The 19,388-nt window shown below is 41.4% G+C and overlaps 2 protein-coding genes across 2 annotated transcripts in view; one reads left to right on the top strand and one right to left on the bottom strand.

Moving 5' to 3' along the window:
* The window catches only part of CFAP43 (cilia and flagella associated protein 43), a 50,534-nt gene extending 38,870 nt beyond the window's left edge, over positions 1–11,664 (top strand). The window contains 11 exon segments of the mRNA XM_074158975.1: positions 373–492; positions 573–680; positions 2,136–2,222; positions 2,473–2,561; positions 2,957–3,167; positions 3,954–4,066; positions 5,919–6,075; positions 6,934–7,098; positions 9,567–9,647; positions 10,696–10,849; positions 11,507–11,664. Coding sequence (XP_074015076.1) covers positions 373–492; positions 573–680; positions 2,136–2,222; positions 2,473–2,561; positions 2,957–3,167; positions 3,954–4,066; positions 5,919–6,075; positions 6,934–7,098; positions 9,567–9,647; positions 10,696–10,849; positions 11,507–11,664 — 1,443 coding nt within the window.
* A 1,746-nt stretch (positions 11,665–13,410) lies between these two features.
* On the bottom strand, positions 13,411–15,176 carry SFR1 (SWI5 dependent homologous recombination repair protein 1). Its single transcript, XM_074159116.1, has 3 exons — positions 15,081–15,176; positions 13,836–14,222; positions 13,411–13,602 (listed from the first exon to the last, which is right to left on the bottom strand). Exons 1-3 carry the CDS (start codon positions 15,174–15,176, stop codon positions 13,411–13,413), a joined length of 675 nt encoding a protein of 224 aa, XP_074015217.1.
* Between the last annotated feature and the right edge of the window lie 4,212 nt (positions 15,177–19,388).

Here is a 19,388-nt window from a genome sequence, read left to right as displayed (position 1 = left end):
AAGTCCTAGCTTAGACAATAAAGTAAGGCAATCTCTAATTATACGAATTAATACATGTCAAAACTTGCAATATCTGGCAAAAAGTTAGCTTTTCTTCACAAATGTAGTCCTAAAATGTTTTTTTCAGGCTCCATTCCCAGAGTTGCTGATGCCATACACAATAATACCATGATTTTTATCCTTCCAAGTGGTATTTGGACAACATAACTTGGTAGCCTGGCAGCACTCTCCTTCCAAACAAGTAATTTCTGGGACCTTTTGGCTGAAGGATACATTTCTATATTGTGCATTCTCCAGCATCTGATATATTATATCAGAGCTTCTTTGTTCCTCCAGATATAATATCGCTGCTGCTGTCCTTCCTTTCCCTAGGCACTGGAAAATGAATTGGAGAAACTTGAAGCTTCTATCCAGGAAACAACAAAAAATTTTGATGACGCTGTGTGCAAACTCTCTGAAAGGAAAGTGAAATCAGAGATGGTCATCTATCAGGTATCACAGAGAACATTAATTTTCCATTTCTGCCTCTGTGCAGGAGGAATAGTAATATTTTTAGTACAATCTTTTCACAGGAAGAACTTAAAATAGTCAATCTCGTTTACGCTTTAATGTTGGATGAAGAGTTGGGTGCTAGAGAAGCTGGACTTCATAATTTCCTTGTGAAAAAGGAGAAAGAAAAAGTAAGTTATCATTTGGAATGCTGTTCTTGGGAAATGTGTAATATTTACAATATAGTTTTTTGTGAAAACTGCTCTTTCCAAATCAAAATTTTGACATAAATGATTTTCTGACAATTTACAAGGCCACTGATTTTTTTTTTTCAAGTTGTACAGTGACATGCATTATAAATACATTTGGTTTTGAATAGATACTCATCTTAGTTCAGCTGGAGTTCTTTGGTAAAACTCCATACATTCAGAAGAGCTTCCTGCTATTTGTTTGCTATATATAATATTTTTTAGTATCCAGTATCACACTGGAAGCACCAATTATGATGCTTTTATGACAGAAAGATGCACAAAAGAATGTGTAATGCCGTCACGTTTTTCACTGAGGTGTCTAATGTAGGCCTGGGCCACACCGACTTGTCTTTGCCAGTTCAAAGCATAGACAAAAAAACTGGAGAGCACAAGTAGTAGATCTGAATTTCAATGCAAGCGCTTGCTGCTCACAGTAATGATTTTGAGTGACAGTTCTGATTCCTGTGTTCTGCCAGTACCTGTGTGACTTGGGTGACCTAAGTGGTGGTAGCCTGCAGGTTGGTTCTGACTCCTGGGACAATATTATCCCACTTTGTCTTTGTGGAGCTGTTCCCAAGTCCACAGAGAATGTATTAACGGCTCCCCATGTCAGATCTCCTACTTGACATGTGCAGACCTCTGTGTTTGGAGCTGCAGGCAGCCGTTTGTATGTGAGCTACAGAGAGAGGTTCCAAAGTAGGCATCTGGCCCCTACCACTGAATAGGCTGAACTAGTTCTGAAATCATCTGAGGCCAAGTGTATACCGGCTTATATTTTTCAAAATACATCTTTTCTTTTTCTTTTTTTTTTAATTTTCTGTTTCCATTGGTATATCTGTTGATCCATGCAAACTGCCAAATACAACAAAATGGTCTCCCCAGCAGAGTATAAACATTTAACAGCCTCGATAAAGCAGATGAGCCTAGTATGCTGAGGTAGCAGAACTGTGTCGTGACAACAGGGAAGCTGCATTCTAAAATGAAGATCCCTCCACTGAGCAGCATTTGAGAATTTTGGACTGGTCTTGACCAGCATTTGAGAATTTTTGACTGGTCTTACCTATGATGACATCAAAGGAAAAAGAAACCTCTATGCAAGTGAAAACAAGTATCAACATAGGTCTTGACATTCAAAGTTTAAACAGAAGACTTGTAAGCAGCTGTATAAGATATTTCTCACACAGATTTCTTAATTTCTTTAGCACTGGAGTTTAATTTTGCACCTTCTCACCTTTTAGCAGTATCTACAAGTAACTCCCTGAAGAAGGCATTATATTGTTAGTAAAAATAGCTCATAAGGTTTTCTCTAGAAATAAAGAGTCAGCTTCATCAGTGTATGTGAATATGCTTCTGTTGGCTGAGTTTCATTCCTGAAATTTTTTGGTTTTGCTCTAGGTCAAGATTGCAAGAACAATCCTGACTACAAAAAATAAAATTGAAGCTTACGTAGACATCTATGAAAATGCGGTAGCTGAAGAGAAGGTGAGACTCTCGACAAACACGAGGAGATCCAGAAATTAAAACATCAATGCTGTGTCTTCTTAATGAGAAGAACATACTTCATTGTAAGCATGGGATGAGTTCTGGTCAGCTTGCTGAGCTAGTCTAGATTCCTATGAAGCTTGGGAGCACTTGGAAGAGCACCGTGTTCTGTATTTCTAAGATATGGGCAGGTTGATGCTTTTTAGAAGTAGCATTGTGGTAACATGAAAGCTTTCTGTTCTCCTCCCAGAATCTGGAACATGGTTTTACAAAGGAGTTTGCTGACCTACCTGCCGATCTCTTTGATGAACTTTTCCAACTTTACAAACATCGACCAAAGTAAGGTCCCCCTGATTCCATCTGTTTAAATGCTAGTATTTCTTTTGTGTCAAGAATGACAGTGCTATTTATTCCAGTAGCCTAAATTATTTTGATAATCGGTAGACTGCCTGCTTTTTATTGGATAGTTAACAATGGTTGATTTCCTATCATACTAAGTTCGCTATTTTGCATACTTGTATTTCCTTATTCACCCCACACAATCTGTTTTAAATGCAATTTAAATAATCATCAGTTCTCAAAAACATATATTCTTATGTTTTGTTAGATGCGGTCTTACCTATTTTCTCTTTGCAAGAGATTGAGACTATGAAATATTCATAGTTGTTTGTGAGCTTCTTTTATGCAAGAGAAAAAACCAAGTAAATACTGTATGTACTGTGTATGTGCACTAGGACCCTGGTGACAGAAACACTTCTTGACACAGATAACCCCTACTACAGGGGTTGGTCCGGCTCAGCTGAAGATTACAAAGGTGCACTTACCCTTTTAATGAAAGCCATGGATCAACTGGATAGTCCTGAGCACATGCCTAATGGCTTAGACCCGTCTATATGGGAACATTTTTGTCTAGCCAGACGAAATAAAGTGGAGAGTGAGGAGCTGGTATGTAAAATCCTTTATTTTGCCACTATACTTCTTGATATTTTCAGGTCTTGCACTTCTGTGGAGTTTAAGTGTAGGGTCCAAGCTAGTGGTGAAATGACAGTGCAGAATACATAACCTGCATTTGAGTTTGAAAGTTGCTTCTGCCCACATTTAATTTAGAATAACAGAAATGTCACCAAGGGAAACCAGATGTTCTTCAGAGGAAAAAGCATATTAATGTGGACAGATTTGGTCAGAATGATAGTGAACTTGATATAGTTTCATTTAAAAAAAATAAATAATAATTTTCCTTTTCTCTATCCATACCAAAACACTGTTAAGGTATTTGATTTCCATAGTCTGTTGGAGATGTTCTCTCCCATTAGCATTCTATATTTCCACCAATGCACTCCCGTATTTTTCTAGAACCCCAAGAACAATTCTTAACAAAGGGTGTCACTGGAAAGTTCTAGCAAGATATTTGTTCTGTTTAAAAGCATGAAGGTGTAAATCTGAATTATCCAGAGACAGAGATACGTGACCTGTGACCAAGAGAGAAGGAAATATCATTTCCCTTCACGTGAATAAACTATGCATAAATGAATAAATGACTTTCTGAGCAGAGCGTAAGGACTATAACCTCTCTGTCTCATGTGCTCTACTGGGATTCTAAAAATATCAGGCTGCATATTTATACATAAATATGGCTTCTTAAGAACTTGTCTTCTCTGTTCTTTAAGAGGCTTGCCCTGACATACTGACAAAGTTGGAAATGTTTAGAATGTCACGATATTGCTTGCTTAGGTGAAACGGAAGTTGCTGACACTGGAAGAGATGGAGGCCTTTCTCCAGAGAAGAACAGATGACAATGAGAAGGTTAAGTCAGAAATAGAAGCCATTTTCCAAGAACTCGCTTGGTAATTTTGTTTCTTTTCCTGTGTTCAGCTACCTTTTAATACTCCACCAACTCAGAACCAAAACTGACATACAGAATTAAACAGCTGTATTATCCAACACTCTTTTCTCTAGGATTCCTCTAAGAGACCTGTGGTATTTCTGACATGAGGTGTTACTGCAGCACATGTGAGCTGGCCAAGCTAGTCTTAATCTACCATTTTAAGTAACAATATCAGTAAGGATGGCAGCGTGGTCTTCAGCACAAACTGACTGCCCCAAGAGCTACATCATACAGTGAATCCCCCAGAGCCTTCAAGGCCATATATGTGCTCAGTTAAATTCCATACCTAAGGTATGGTGATCGCTCCTAATTGCAATATGATGATCAGTCACATGATACCTGTTTTCAATGAGCTGTTTGGACCTGAAATACCTCATTTTTTCATGTATGTGATGTAATTTTCACATTTGTTGTCATTCAGGAACAAATCCCAGGATGAATTATTATAAGAAAAGAGGTGCTGGCTGGGAGTCTTCTCCATTTCTTTTTCAGTTGTTGTTAAGATTTCTGTTCAGTAAGGACTCTTTCTCTCAGAATATCTGCTAGCGTATGTTAAACTGAATCCAGTGGTTGGAAACTTCCTGTATGGAAATAAGTTGCAAATTCTGTAGTCGCTTTGGGCGCAAATAGAAGATGGGCTGTCAAAGACTAACCCCTACGTTAACATAACACAAGTAATAAATAAAAACATTTTGAGAATGATGGGAGGATTTATATAATCCTGTTGAAATCATACAATGGTTCGGGTTGGAAGGGACCTTAAAGACCATTGAGTTCCAACCCCCCTGCCCTGGGCAGGGACACCTCCCACTAGAGCAGGTTGCTCAAAGCCCCATCCAGCCTGGCCTTGAACACCTCCAGGGATGGAGCATGCACAGCTTCTCTGGGCAACCTGTTCCAGCATCTCACCACCCTCATGGGAAAGAACTTCTTTCTAATATCTAATCTAAATCTCCCCTCTTTCCATTTAAAACCATTAACCCTTGCTTTGTGGTGTCTCGGTGACATCCCTGATCCGAGCCCCTGGTAAGCAGACACCTCTGTAGAGAGTGTGTTGGGTTGGCAAGTGGCTGCCTCTGTACTTTTCAGAAGAGAGTTGCTTACTACTGTCACCCATCACCTTCTCTTAGTTGCACTGGTTGTTGTACGGGGAGCAGGTGGAGCTGCCTTACCCAGCTCCAGCTTCTCTCATGAGACTGGTCTTTCCTCTTCAGTCTGCAGAGCGGTGAAGCGGTTCTGCGAGGGCACCTCAGGCTTCAGGGGAAGTCTTTTCCTCCTGCTGGTCCTTGCCATCGCAAGCTTCCACTCATCATTATTGCCCCCTCTCCCTTCTGTGTGTGCCAGTGGGGGAGTTTTTGGTTGTTTGATTGTGGGCGGTGGGTTCACTGCAGACTGTGCTTAAAAACAGCTTTCTAACTCCTTCTCGGCTTCCCTGATGCTGTGCAGCCTCCTCACCGCCTCCTGCAGCTCAGCCACCTCCTTCAGGAGTTCCTCCACCTATGTGTGTGCCCACCTGGGCACACATTTGCAGGCAGGTGTGGCCACCTATCCCTGCCCCAGGAGAAGGGTTCAGGCACTCCCAGCAGTCTGAGGTCTGTGCAGCAGCCTCTCCCTTCAGCAGCTCCGTCTGGCTGGAGGCATCGGCCGCTGCTGGGGCAGGTGGTGCAGACCCCCCAGCTGGAGCTGCAGCCTTTGATCTCAGACCAGTGCCCACCATTCTGCCTTGAGGGTCAGGTAGGATGAATACCCTTGACCTGTGCAGATGGTCACAGACCATCACTAAACATTGTTTTTGTTTTCTGCCATTTTAGGCTGCAGGAGGAGAAAATCAAACTTCAGATGAATTTGACTGTCCAGTTTTTGCTAAAACAAGGACAGGTGGAACTGGAAAGTACTGAGATCCCAGACTATGCTGATGCCATTCTCATTAATAAGGCTATTATTGAAGAACTGAATTCCTCTATCATGGTAATTTACATTATCTGAAGGAAATTTAAGCGTTTTAAACAAATGTCCTTCAGGGGCTCTGCTTTTTTTCCAGTTTGACGTCTAGTTTCAATTCATCACTGCACACTCCATTGTAATCTAGAAGCTATTAAGAATTCTATAATGTCTCCTATCATGATGTAAAGATTGCAATACAAGCTGCTTTCTCCATGTTTGATCAATACACCTCAGATGAATGAAATGGCAACAGTTTTTAGACACGCCATCACTTACACACATGCTGTAAATAGAAAATGCTAATATCCTGGGCACCAGTCAGAAAATTCCCTCAAGGCAAACTTATCGTTAAGAAGCATTAGGATTTAAAAAATTAATACACTTTTTTATATAAGGTGAAATTATACAACGTGATCCTATATATAAAATTATATATAATTTATATAAGGTGATCCTACTTAAAACAGCTCTTCATACTCTCATTAAAGGGTCTTTTCTTAGGCATTCTGGCTGTACAAAAAAGGCTTGTTACTGCTACTGCACAAAGCCTTCAGTAACAACTGCAGAATACCTTCTACAGAGCAAATCTGTATTCTATAGAGTTAAAATGCTTTTGCGTTTATATAATAGAAATAAAGATGGAGAGGGAGGTTAGTTGTCATTTTCTTCATCTCCTTCTATGATCCAAGGCTGTGGCACAGAGCATAAAAGGGAACAAAATTCCACAGAAGGTGACCATCTGGAGTAAAGTCTGGAAGCAGACCACAGTATAGCTTGTTTTCCTTACTAAAATTATAACTTTGGAAGCTTGCCCATCTTGTTGGAAAGAATTATTCCGTAATCCGTAAAGTGTGTTAATGAAGATTAATCTATTTTTTTCAGGCTCAAGGAGAAAAAAAAATTGCTAGCATGGTGGAATGTAAAGACTTCTCTAAAGGGATACTTCAGCTGGAATGGGAACACAAGAAAATGAGAATGCAGATAGAAGATCTGAAACAGAAGGCTCAGGATATTGTAACACTCCCTATTTCAAAAGATCGCCAGCTAGTAAGTTACTCTCTCTAATTTATATTTTGACCGCAGGAGATTTTGCTGCCCATACCTGTAAGATCATTTATACCTCTTAAGTCTTTTACTACTATGGAAAAACCTGATGCCTAATAGGTCAACAATTCAGCTTTCAAAGGGAAGTTTTGCTTTCGAGATTGCTCATTGATGTAGTTGTTTGGGATGTTCAGGTGTAAACAAAGGCAAAATTAGCCCTAATTCTCAGTGTTTCAAAATTGGCACAGAGAATAAGGAATCAGGATTTTGCAGCCACAAGGAACAGATCTTTTAAAGAAAAGCACCATAACTTCCTTTTAAGTGAAAGGTCTGAGGTGCCCCCATCTGGTATCTCGCAGAAATACCTAACTTTTGCTCAGTGTACAAAGATGGAGCGTTCCTACAGGAGCCTCACTGAGCCCCGCTCGCTGCCATTTGTCGGCCCAGCAGCAGAAGGAGAGGGAATAGTTTGCCACGCCTGGCAGGCAAGAGCCAGCAGCTGGCCAGCAAGTCAGCACCCACATAGCTGTGAACAAGCCCAGATGGCAGGCCAGAAAACATAGGTAAAGGTTGTGGGAGAGCGCCAAGGATAGCAGCGGGAGAAGAGAGGTTGTAGGGGAAGCCCGAGGGCATCGCAGTATGGGATGTAGAGAACTGCAGGGATAGCCGATGGTTTTGTGGCAATGAGATGAAGGGGCATAAAGGTTTGGAGTAAGGGGTGTGTGAGGATGGGTAGGCTGGAGATATTGCAATGGGGAGAGCTATAAGGCACAGGGAAAATGAAGAAGGTTGGAGAGCACGTAAGGATATCGGAGAATTGGAGAGCAGATTAGGACAAGAGGAAATGGCTTCAAGTTGCGCCAGGGGAGGTTCAGATTGGAGATGAGGAAAAATTTTTACAGGGAAAGGGTTCTTAAGCCTTGGAATGGGCTGCCCAGGGAAGTGGTTGAGGCACCATCCCTGGAGGTATTTAAAAGACGGGTTGCCATAGTGCTTAGAGACATGGTTTAGTGATGGTTTTTATCAGAGTGAGGTTGATGGTTGGACTAGATGATCTGAAAGGTCCCTTCCAACCCAGACAATTCTATGATTCTATGATATTGTAATTCAATCAAAAGACTAAAATAAAATCCAAACCACTTGTTTTGCTCAGGCTTCATTTGTTTTGCTGCTCTCCAAACTGCTTGTTCTCTTCTGAATCACAGCTAAGGGACTTCCATAACACCAACAAAACACTTTTCCAAAAAGGTGATGTGACAACACATTGAAAACTTCTTGTAGCAAATTTATCACCAGTGTTGCAGTTAGCTCAAACTTCATTTAAACTGATGAGCAAAACTATTCAGAGAGAGCTAGACTTGCCCACAGCAAAGGCATATACTGGTTTAGTTGGAATTTGAATGCTCTAAGGGTCTTGAAATGTGGGGTTAATAGGAAAGACAAAGCAACAGAGACCCCAACAATAGGAACAGAGAGAAAGATGTCTTAGATAGAATCATAGAATCATTCAGGTTGGAAAAGACCCTTGGGATCATCGAGTCCAACCATCTTCCCTACTCTACAAAGTTTTTCCCTACACCATATTCCCCAACACCACATCTAAACGACTCTTAAACACATCCGGGGATGGTGACTCAACCACCTCCCTGGGCAGTCTGTTTCAGTGTCTGATCACTCTTGCTGTGAAGAACTTCTTCCTAATGTCTAGTCTAAACCTACCCTGTTGCAACTTGAATCCATTCCCTCTTGTTCTATCGCTATTTGCTTGTGAGAAGAGACCAGCACCAACCTCTCTACAATGTCCTTTCAAGTAGTTATAGATAAATGTGTGCAGACAAGGACCTGAGAACACCTGGAGTGAGGGCTATGAATGAAACAGTTTGGTGCTGTAGGCAAAGAGCCTGCTGGGTCATCCCTGTTTCTCCTCTTCTAACTAAACTAGAGCAGTCCACAAAATTTTACATGTCACTTTTGTTGGACAGTACTCTGGAAGGATGAATCTACATCTTCAGAAACCTGTCTGCTGCCCATCATGGGTCATACAGCCTGTTTTATCATTTGTCTTTTGATAAAGAGATATTTTAGTAGCAGTGTGCCCAAGAAAAAATCTTTAATAAATTCTCTGAAACCTGAATTACTATCCAGATATAAGAACAATAAAAGAAGTAAGAATTACTAGGAAGCCACTTTACAGGAAATAGTCACTTTCTTCTCTGGGCCAATTTTCTTTGTCTTTGTTTCCATTAACACATAATAGATAACATTCTTTTTAACAGCTGTATGGTCTAGTACTCACACAGCATCCAAGAAAGTCCTTAAAATGTCCATTTATGATAACTAGTAAGCCTTTCCACTGTGCAGAATTCTAGTTTTTTGAGTTTCATATAGTACGATTGTCTTTACAGAAGTGTGGAATTGTTGAGAATAAACAGGCTTAATACGATGGTTTCTTCCTGTTTTTAATTCTTCAGTTCCTAACCGTGCTGAACTATGACAGCCGCATCACCCACCGCATTTCAGTGATGGAGCAGACTCTTGGCATCATGGATGAGGTAAATCCTAAGTGAACCACTACATTTGAGAGACACGTCCTTAGTTTAAATACAAGTCCTCTCCTTTGTTGGCAAGAGGTGTTTGTAAGGAATAACTGCAACTGGTGTAGGCATCCTAACTCTTCAGCTAATGCAAGGAGCAGAGCCATAACAGCACATATGGGTTAATATATATATCTCCATGTATTTAGTCATCTGGCTTTCCATAGTTTCTTCATCCTGTGCTGAGATGTCTGCAGCAGCAGTTCTCCGAAGTCTTTGGAGCCAGTCATCATACAGTCATTGTTGCACAGATCAACCCTACGGAGAGAAATCCACTTGCTCCGTTACTGGAATTAAATGCTTCTGAACATCTGGTGCAGATCTGCTCATCACTTCTTACCCAGCACTGCCTGTAAAAGTCACTCTTCCATTTCTAATGAAGCATTCTTCCAGTCTTTGCTGCTTAATGTTTCTCTCTAGGAGCCTTTTCATAATATCACTGCCTCCCTATATTCAAAATAACAGAGAAACAACCTGATTTGCTGGCTCCCTCATCTTTTTCAACATTCAAATTATGATTAGCTTTGTTTTTAAGTGATTCCACTTGATTTTTGCCAGGTTGCTCCAGCTGGCATCAGCTTCCTTTTCAGGCTTTAGTATTTACCTTGTCCCTTTACAGCCCACCCGACAGCTTCAGCACAATAACCCTTTCTTCAGCAGCTCCTAGTGTGTCCCCAGCGAAGTGTCCTCAACTCACTGATTCTGTTGGCTTCCTTTCCTCCCTTTGCCTTTCAAGCTTTATCTTTAATATCTGTCTCTCCCTGGCCCATACCTCTGTTCCCTGTCTGCTACTTCCGTTAGAACTCCATAAAGCATACTGGAATACGCTGTGTGTGAAAGACGCTATACGAAGTAAAGCTAGAATGTGCTACTAGTCAAAGCAAAATACATGAAAGTTTATTGAGCTACAGTGCAGTGCTTAAGATAATAGGTTTCCATCGTAAATTTGTCTGAACAGCTTTTGTATAATCTCATATATTTGCTTTATTCATTTGGAAATGGACAGCTGCACAAGAAGAATGTGAAGAACCGTCAGAAAAAAATTAAAGAGTTGGAGAAGTGCATCAATTTAAAAGAGCAAGAAAATTACGAGCTCAGCCTGGAGCTGAAAGAAATGCTTGTCTCTGTTTCAGAAAGGAGACACATCTTTGAGGCAGCCGGTGAGTCCCAGTAACGCTCTAAGTCACAAGAAAAGAACATTCAGAAAATATCTCCAAGGCCAGATGGGCCTGTTCTCCATCAGCACCAGCGAAGGCAAGGAGTGCCTATTCATTACTCTGTGCACAATTAGCAGTGCCCTTTCTACCACAACAATTTAACATCATTTACTTAAGAGCATACCTAGAGATTGAGGCTCTTGTTAACCAAAGTTAATTGACTAAATTGCTGAAACTATTTAAGTCAAAATATTGTAGTCATGAATACCTTCACTAGGCAGCCTGAGTTCATTCTTTTTCAGAACTGTTCAACCCACTTCTTTCCACCCATTCAAAGGGAACAGGGGAAGAAACGTGAAGCTCAGAAGGGTGTTCACTTTTAGGAAAACTGTAGAGATCTTTCCACTAGTGATACAGTTACAGATTTTCAAAATAGTAGGTACTTGCTAGAAACTAAGGGAAGCACGCCCAGGGCCTTTTTGAAATTTTTTTTGCTTTATTCAATACTACAAAAATCTCTTTAGCCCAACTGTGACCCTTTTTTAAAATGCTTGCCTATTTTATACAGAACTTGGAATAACCCCAGGACAGGTCCAGTATAAATATAGACTATGCATCCCCTACAAGTACAGGCTAACCCTTTTATCTTGTTTTATGCAGACACACGGCACGTTTCTGAAAAGATTGCAAAGCAGCGTTACCGAGAGATTTTGAAGCAGAAACACCTACGGGGTCTTGTAAAGGAACAGGGAGAACAGTTTGAAATTCTTCAGGCAGAAGCTGAAAGACTGAGATCAGGAACATTCCCTGTTCTTTAAAAATCAAGGTCCAGGTAAATGTATGATCCCATGGTTTTCTCTAAGAAAAAGGAGCTTGGATATCTACCTTTTCTCCCTGAACCTTTCTTTCCACAAACAATTTCTTCTGTAATTTCCTTAAAAATAACTTCAGTTTGAAAGATGCACGTTTGTCTGGTTTGTACATTTTAGACCTAGCCTTATCCCCGTTGTATTTCAGTCCATGAGCTGTATTTCTGCTGATTTGATTATATAAACTATATACCTTATTAGAGAAAACAAAGGGTACAAGAAATTGTAGACTGATAGAAGAACAGGTGTATTTGTACATCCTTAGCATGCAATATGCAACTGTAGAGCATTGTGAAGGTGAAGTACTGCAAGAAACCCATGAATTTGCATCAGCCAAAATCCACATCTATGGCTTTCACTTCATTTTGCTTTTTAAAATATATTTATACCTGTGATAGCACGGATGTATGTTGCTGGGAAGATGGAGGTATGCTTTAGAATGACCATGTGTGATACCAGATCCAGCTGCTGCTGCTTCTGATAGCATCATTGCCACCAGTAGCTGCAGCAGAAAAGCATGTGGAGGAAAAGAAGGTTATGATTCACCAAGGGGAAATCATGCTTGACCAATCTGACAGCCTCCATGATGGCATGACTGGCTGGTAGATAAGGGGAGAGCAGTGGATGTGTGGACTTCAGGAAGGCTTTTGACACTGTCTCCCAAAACACCCCCATAGACAAGCTTCGGAAGTGTGGGTTAGATGAGTGGACAGGGAGGTGGATTGAGAACTGGCTGAATGACAGAGCTTTGTGTGTTGTAACACTTGATAAAAAGTCATTTCAAGGAGAAAAAAAAGCAGACAGAATTCACCACACTATATGCATAGGCTGTCAAGAGAAAATAAACAATTTCAAGTTAAGATTAAAAAAATAATTTTAAAGAGACAACATTTATTGGAAGATAAGTGAAATGCTAAAGTTTTATTCTGCTTTAGGATGTTGTATTTGAAGCAATACCATTACACAAGGCCTTGTTTTTCTTCTTTATTTGAAAAGAGAAAACACCTTGGCTCTCGCATCAAGTAGTAGATTAGACAGATGGTGGTTGCCGTTTTCTTGCCTTCTATTATCTCAGGCTGTGGCAGAACGCTTAAGAGAAAGCTTTCCCTAAAGACAACTTCTGGACCAGTATCTGAAGATGAGTGCATTATGGCACATTTCCCTCAGTAATAATTAAACGTCTCATTGCAGCTTCAGAATATTAACAACATGAAAATCAGTTATCTTTACTTAACTCACAAAATGCTGTCAACATTTGTAAAATGGAAGACATTTGTAAAATGGGGATGTATCTATGAACAAAGAACTGAACTCTTCCTCATCTGAACATCAACAGAAATGACAGTTAATTTGAGCTCATTATTTCAAGACAAGTAAGCATGCAAAGGCCAATTAAAGAATGGAGTGCCTTCTACCTGTTAAAGTAGGACTTGATTTCATTTTATTTGTATTGAATAACTATTCACTGATCAAATGGTCAAGCCAGGTCTTCCAAAACAGCATGACTTCCATCTTTTCCATTAAGTAGTGCCTTTTACAGTGACCTACTGTATACAGCTTCACAAGTATCTCCCGAGAAAACCTCCTCACTTCAAAGCATCCAGTCCACTGTCTGATCAACGCTTCTTCCGTCATCAGAGTTCATTCAGTCTTTTCTGCTTATGTGTGTGTAACTGGAAGTTTTGCACCTGTATATTATGCATCTACAAAGTCTTCTTCTGTTCTGCTGTAGTGCAATAACCCATCTTCTAATCCAAAAGTATCTATCAGCTGAGTGAGACTTACTTTCTTGCCATCAGCAGAAAAGGCTGACTGTAGTTCATACAGCATCAGCTGGGTACTACTTCTCCATTTCACTATCAAAGCCTGCAGTTCAGTCAGGTTGTTCTGAAATTGGGACAAAACAAACAAACAAAAAAGATTTGTCATTTGCTGAAGCGTGGGAGTTTTTGATACCCTGATCTATTTTTATGAAATGTCTTAAACTGAGACAATACACCAACACCACACACACACACAAAATGAGTCGGTGTTGTTGCTTAAATTAGTGAGTGAGGATTACACTATGAATTCCACTTCAGAGAATAACTTCAACATGCTTTTTCAGAGGTTCACCTCACCTTGGATCGATACATCTTAACCAGTTTGAGCCTTCGAAGTAGTTCTTCCTTCTCTTGCACTTGTTTCATCAGCCTTAATTTTTCTTCCAGGGACTGTTGCTGACTAAGCTCAGCCTGTAGCACATCGGAATTCTCTCCTGATCCACAGAGACCACTCTCCTGTAAGGGACTTTTGAAACATGTATGTCCAGTGCTGTTTCTTTCCAGGTTTTCAGAACCATCTTGTAGTCTGGAACAATCTGTACTTGTCTTTGGCAGGCACGCTCTGTCAGCATCAGCACAGTCTTTTTCTTCACTGTCTATTTTGAGCCGCTTTGCCACTGTAAAATTAGCATTAAATGAACGTCTTGTTTTCCTTAATCGCTCCCTCAGAGCTGCACTCATTGGCTACAAAAAAAAAACAAAAAACACAGAACAAAACCAATGATTTTTGAGAGAACAATCTGATTCTTGATCAAATTTCAAAGAACTGTTTACCCTGGTTATTATTTACATAGAATATGTCATATATGCAAAGATCATTGTGAAGCCAGACTTCTTAATTCTCTCTATAGCTTTCACAAACCTAACTTCTCTCCGTAGCCCGGTCCAGTCTGGGACTTTTTTTCCCCTGTGCCTGCTGGTGACGTGATTGTCATCCTGGGAGCTTGATACGGTTTTGTATATACTGTATACTTTTTTTTCCCTTTTTAAAATTTTTCTTATTATTTATTCATATTTCCAATTTCGGTTTTTTTTTCTAAACTCATAGATCTCTTTCTCTCTTCCTCTCCTCTCTTTTTTTAAAGGGGGGAAGGAGGGGCCATCTGTCATTCCGATTGGTCAATCCGACCAAAACCACGACACAGCACAAGCAAAAGTCACAGAAAGTTATTCTGCATCCACAGCAACCCAGAAAACTAGGATTTGAGGAAATTGAAGATGACAAATTAAAAAAAACCGAAACAACCCAACACCCACAAACCCAACACCAACAAAACACACCACAAACCCTAAATAGTATTGAAATTTATTAATATGGCATTTGGGGTATACTACTCCATCACTTTGTATTCACAGCAAAAATCTGCATATTCAGAGGAAAGCATACTGAGTGCATTCCTTACCTGGACAACCTTGTAGCTATGGGCATAAGCTACCTACCTTTAGTCTTCCAGCAAACAGTATCTTCCAACCACTTGATGATTTCACAAGCCTTTATGTTTTTCCAATAATGTGACTCCGTAGGAACAAAAGTTTTCATACCTGTTTCCCTGAACTAGTTCCCTGTGGAGCTGCTCTCCCAGAATCCTTTGGAGTATGGCACAAAGATGGCATTTTATCAAGCACTGGTTCTTCCATCTTGAGATGGGTAGCGGTTTCTGCTAAAAGACAGAATGAATTCTGTATGGTGCTATTTTCACCTGGTTATAACGAGCCACGTGGCTGCAGAAATGAGTAAAAAGCTTTAATAAGAAATACTAAGGCTTATTTTCTAATTGTTAAGTTCAAAAAGACATCTGCATAAGTTACACGACTGTTTCATGTGCTAAGTAGCATCTCGCTTTGCAAGTGGCTTTTCTTCAAGAGGATGAATGACACTGACTGGTGTAAAGCATCTTGCCATAAATTTTGTATATTATTTTTCCCTCACTCATAAAGGTCTATGGAGTTTTTTCTTAAAAAGATGAAAAATATTATGAAAAGCCTTACAGATATTCTCTGTTATAATTTTTGTCCTATCTGATATCCTCTTTCAAGTATTAAAAAGGAGCAAGACAACTTATGAAGCACTCAAACCCATTATACTACACCTATAAATCCAAGGTCAGATCCTACAACATCGAAACAACTCAACAAAAAAAGTTCACTCCAAACAAATGCTATTTTCTTAATGTGAATGACCCTTACTGCTTGTCTAATGTGAAGGAATAATCCCTACTAAGGCAGGTTATGAAGAACGAATCCTTTCATTTAACTGCATCCCAAGCAGTGATAAAAGGATTGTTGGGAGCCAGAAGATTTTTACTGTCCACATGTATAAACAATTAATCTTTTCTATAACACAAAATAATTGGGTACACAGGTCTGTGAAAATAATCCACTATCACACTTGATCTTTCTGGGGGTGCTGCTTAAAAAAGTTACTCACACAAGTAGAATTTTAGATTAAAAGTAAGCATCCCCAGTTCGCTCAGAAAAGTGCTTTAATTAAAATGATAAGTCATACCTCTCAGCAGGTACCAACTTCAAATTGTTTTGGCAAGGTTTAACTTAGTTTAGCACTTGTGAGCCACCTGCTGATGACCAAACTGCAGCTGGAAAATCATCAGCTACACCTCTGTTTACCTGCAAATTGCAATTAGGAGTTTCAAAACAGAAGCCTCTTAAAAAGAAAACCCTGTCAAAGAAGTCACTAGACAACCCAAGATTGGCATAAGGGGCTCCCTCTTCAGAGATGAGACACACCAAAGCTTCAATATGCCAAAACCTTAACGAGCCCAGCAAACCCTGGTCTTCCTGGCTCTAGTCCAAAGGACACAGGTCCTCGTTTATCTTACAAATCAACATTCCCTCCTCCCTTGTTCAAAATTCAACATATGTTATTCTATTAAAAAAAAACCCGGACTTCTGTAAAGAAAGTCTAGTTAATGGGGTATTTTAGCAATCTATCAATTAAGCAGGAAATCCACAACACCCATTAAATATAATGCAAATTATCACTCTTATTTCTTAATGTAAGCAAGAGCCTAGAACAAGCTACACCACGCCTACATATATAGTATGTCATAAATATGTCATAAATCTTACCCAGCAGCAAAATAAATTCAAGAGCTGCCTTCAACAGACTTGTTCAACTCTCTCAAAATAAATCCTGGGGCTTTCTGCCTTTACATTCTAATGCAGATTATTTGTCTTCAAGTGACAATGACTATAATGAACACTTCTTCCAATGGTTTACTAATGCTGTTACTTTAACCCTCGGTTTGGCAGCACATTCACATAGATCTCCTGCACCCTTAAATCCTTCCCAAAGATCTCAGCCTAAGAATTCTTTACATTTTCAAGCAGTGATGCTATTTATCACACAGAAAAATCATTCTGCCCAGCACATAAGGAAAACTTGGGCTAGAAGGGGAAGATACAATTTGCACTTCAGTACTTACTTGATTTTGCACTTCGGGTAAGTCCCTACCTCAATTTTCCTGCTTATAGCTGCATAATGTAACAGCACTCACTCCTTTTACATTCTCTCCTCTCACCAACCGAAGGCTCTATTAACAGTAACAATTTTTCCCTGGCTACTTCTCCACCCTACAGGGAAGCAGAAAGAAGGTCGGGCAGCCCACAAGCAGGGCTGCAGACCCGGGGAGCTCCTTCTGAGGTGAGGCACCCCGGAGGGCCAGGAGGCACAGGGAGCAGAGCAGAATCCCGCAGCACAACCCCAGCCCAAGCCAGAGGCTGCCCACACGCCGCGGAACGAGGGGAGGCTCCTCACGGAGCACGGGGCCCCCAGCCCCAACGCGGCCTAGCCCGCCCCTAGGCCCCAGCTGGGCCAGGACCCGGACGGGGAGGGGGGGGGGGGGGGTGTCAAGAAAGGAGACAGCCCTGAGAGACGTTCTCCCCTCCCCCCTCTATCCCAACACCACTAAGCCGTGGGGAACCGCTCCCCTCAGGCGCCAAGAAAAGCGAGCCGAGCGGAGAGAGCTCCTCCACCACCCCGAAACGTCGGCGCCTCAGCGGTTCAATCTCCCGCTGCCGGGAGGAAGGGGCGGGCCGCCGCACTGCGCCTGCGCCGCACCGTGACCAGCCGGCCCAGGCTACTTTGCGCCTGCGCGCAGCGCAAGGCAGTGTGTGGGTTGTGGTGCGGGCGGGCGCGGGAAGGTTGTTGCTGCGGGCGGGCGGGCGGCGTTGGGCGCCGCTGCCTCAAAGGTGGGGGGCAGAGCAGGGCTTGTGGAGCCCTCAGTGCGGGGCGACGCTGGGAGCGTGTACACGCGTCTTTTGCAGCTGGCATGCAGGGCCAGCTTAAGCCTGCCACCCTGTGGCTGGGGTTTTGACTAAGGCTAGTTGCCATCTCGCCAGGGAGGGTGGCTCCAGCCTCAACAGCGAGCGCTCACCACCTTGAGTGGAAGGGCAGGCCCAGGCCTGGGCTTTCACCACAGCCAAGGGGGAGCCATGACTGTCCACCTCAGGCCGGCCATCACCTCTACCTCAGGCACTGGTTCCTCAGAGAAGGGGAAAAACTGTACCCAAGGAATGCACCGGGAGAAGTGCCACCTGAACAACGCTGTCTTGGTTGTGAGGGAAGGAGAAAAAAGTGAAAACAAAGAAACGTGACTGGAAAATCAAGCAGGTAGATGGCGACTGTGACAAGGGGCAGCCCCAGCTGTAGTTGCAGTCGTGCAGGTCAGAGCAGGATTAGAGGGTGCCCTGATACCCAAAAGCACTGCTGAAACAAGCTTGATTTTTGTATCTTTATCAGCAAACTTCCCTTCGGTGCTGCAGACCTGGTTTCCCCATGTGGATTGACATTTCTCAAAACCGATTAGTACAAAATGTTTTTCCAATATAACTCGTGACTGAGAAAATGAGCTGTGGAAGCCAAAATGGTGACAGTCCCTAGCCCACAGGGATGATGTCCCAGTGGTTCCTCCAACCCTGCCCGCAGCCCAACAGCCTCACACGGCTGTGCTGAGTGTTGCACATGGAATACACACCCACACGCTCTTGCTAGATTATGTCCTTAATCTGTGTAGCAGAAATGCATTAATTTCCCTCCTGGTTCCTCCTTACGAAGACAGAAGAGGCCGCTCAGTTTTCTCTTTGCCATGTGTAGCTCCCATCTTTATTGAGACAAGACACTCGCACTGAGGTGAGTGAGCACTGAGTGTAGGTGTGATAATAAGTTGGCAGTTGCTGTGTTTTTGACCATAAGTATACATAGATTCACTCACTTCAAATAGAATTTCACAGGGATGATAACAACCTTTTTTCTCTTACAGTAAGAAGTATCTAAGCATTCAACGTCCGTCTATAACAAGTCACTTTGGGAAATCTGAGAATGTGGGGCCTTTGGATTACTCCTTTTATAAGAGTTGACTATCTGTGGGTGAAATCGATTTAGAAAGAATATTCTCAGTAGCAAATGTGGGAAGTTAGATTATGTGACTAAATTGTATGATCAGTCATAACCACCTAGCAAAAAAACTCAATACCTCAACGGTTGAGGCAGTTTGCAGCCATTTTCTAAACCTACCCCTTTTTTGGTTTTGGGTTGGTTTTTTTTAGTTTTTGTTATTGTTGTTTTAAATACTTGCAACTAATGTAAAGTCATAAGTATTATATTTTTTTAGCCTGTTAAAAATGGACTCCTGAGTGCAACAGTAAGAGTGCTAACAGAACTTCTGCTGCAAATTTACCAAATGGGTTGGATCTCAAATACAGTGGAGCTTTGAGGTGGCACGTCTCCAAGTTCACAACATATTTCCTTCTGTCTCAAGGATGGTCCCAACTTTAAATTACTCATGCCCTGTTGTACAGACATGTTAACAGTTGAATTGCACAAGAACAACG

This window comes from Numenius arquata, chromosome 15, assembly GCF_964106895.1.
Source record: "Numenius arquata chromosome 15, bNumArq3.hap1.1, whole genome shotgun sequence".
In the NCBI taxonomy this organism is placed as follows: Eukaryota; Metazoa; Chordata; class Aves; order Charadriiformes; family Scolopacidae; genus Numenius; species Numenius arquata.
The sequence above is the reverse complement of the archived record's forward strand: the minus strand, read 5'-3'. Positions and strand labels throughout refer to the sequence as shown.

Bases quoted from the DNA above. Each gene is read 5' to 3' on its own strand.
- SFR1 (XM_074159116.1), bottom strand. From the start codon at position 15,176: ATGGAAGAACCAGTGCTTGATAAAATGCCATCTTTGTGCCATACTCCA. The intron at 14,223-15,080 runs GTATGAAAACTT...TTTTTTTTGTAG, and splicing joins GAACTAGTTCAGGGAAACAG to CCAATGAGTGCAGCTCTGAG. The intron at 13,603-13,835 runs GTGAGGTGAACC...TCCCAATTTCAG, and splicing joins TTAAGATGTATCGATCCAAG to AACAACCTGACTGAACTGCA.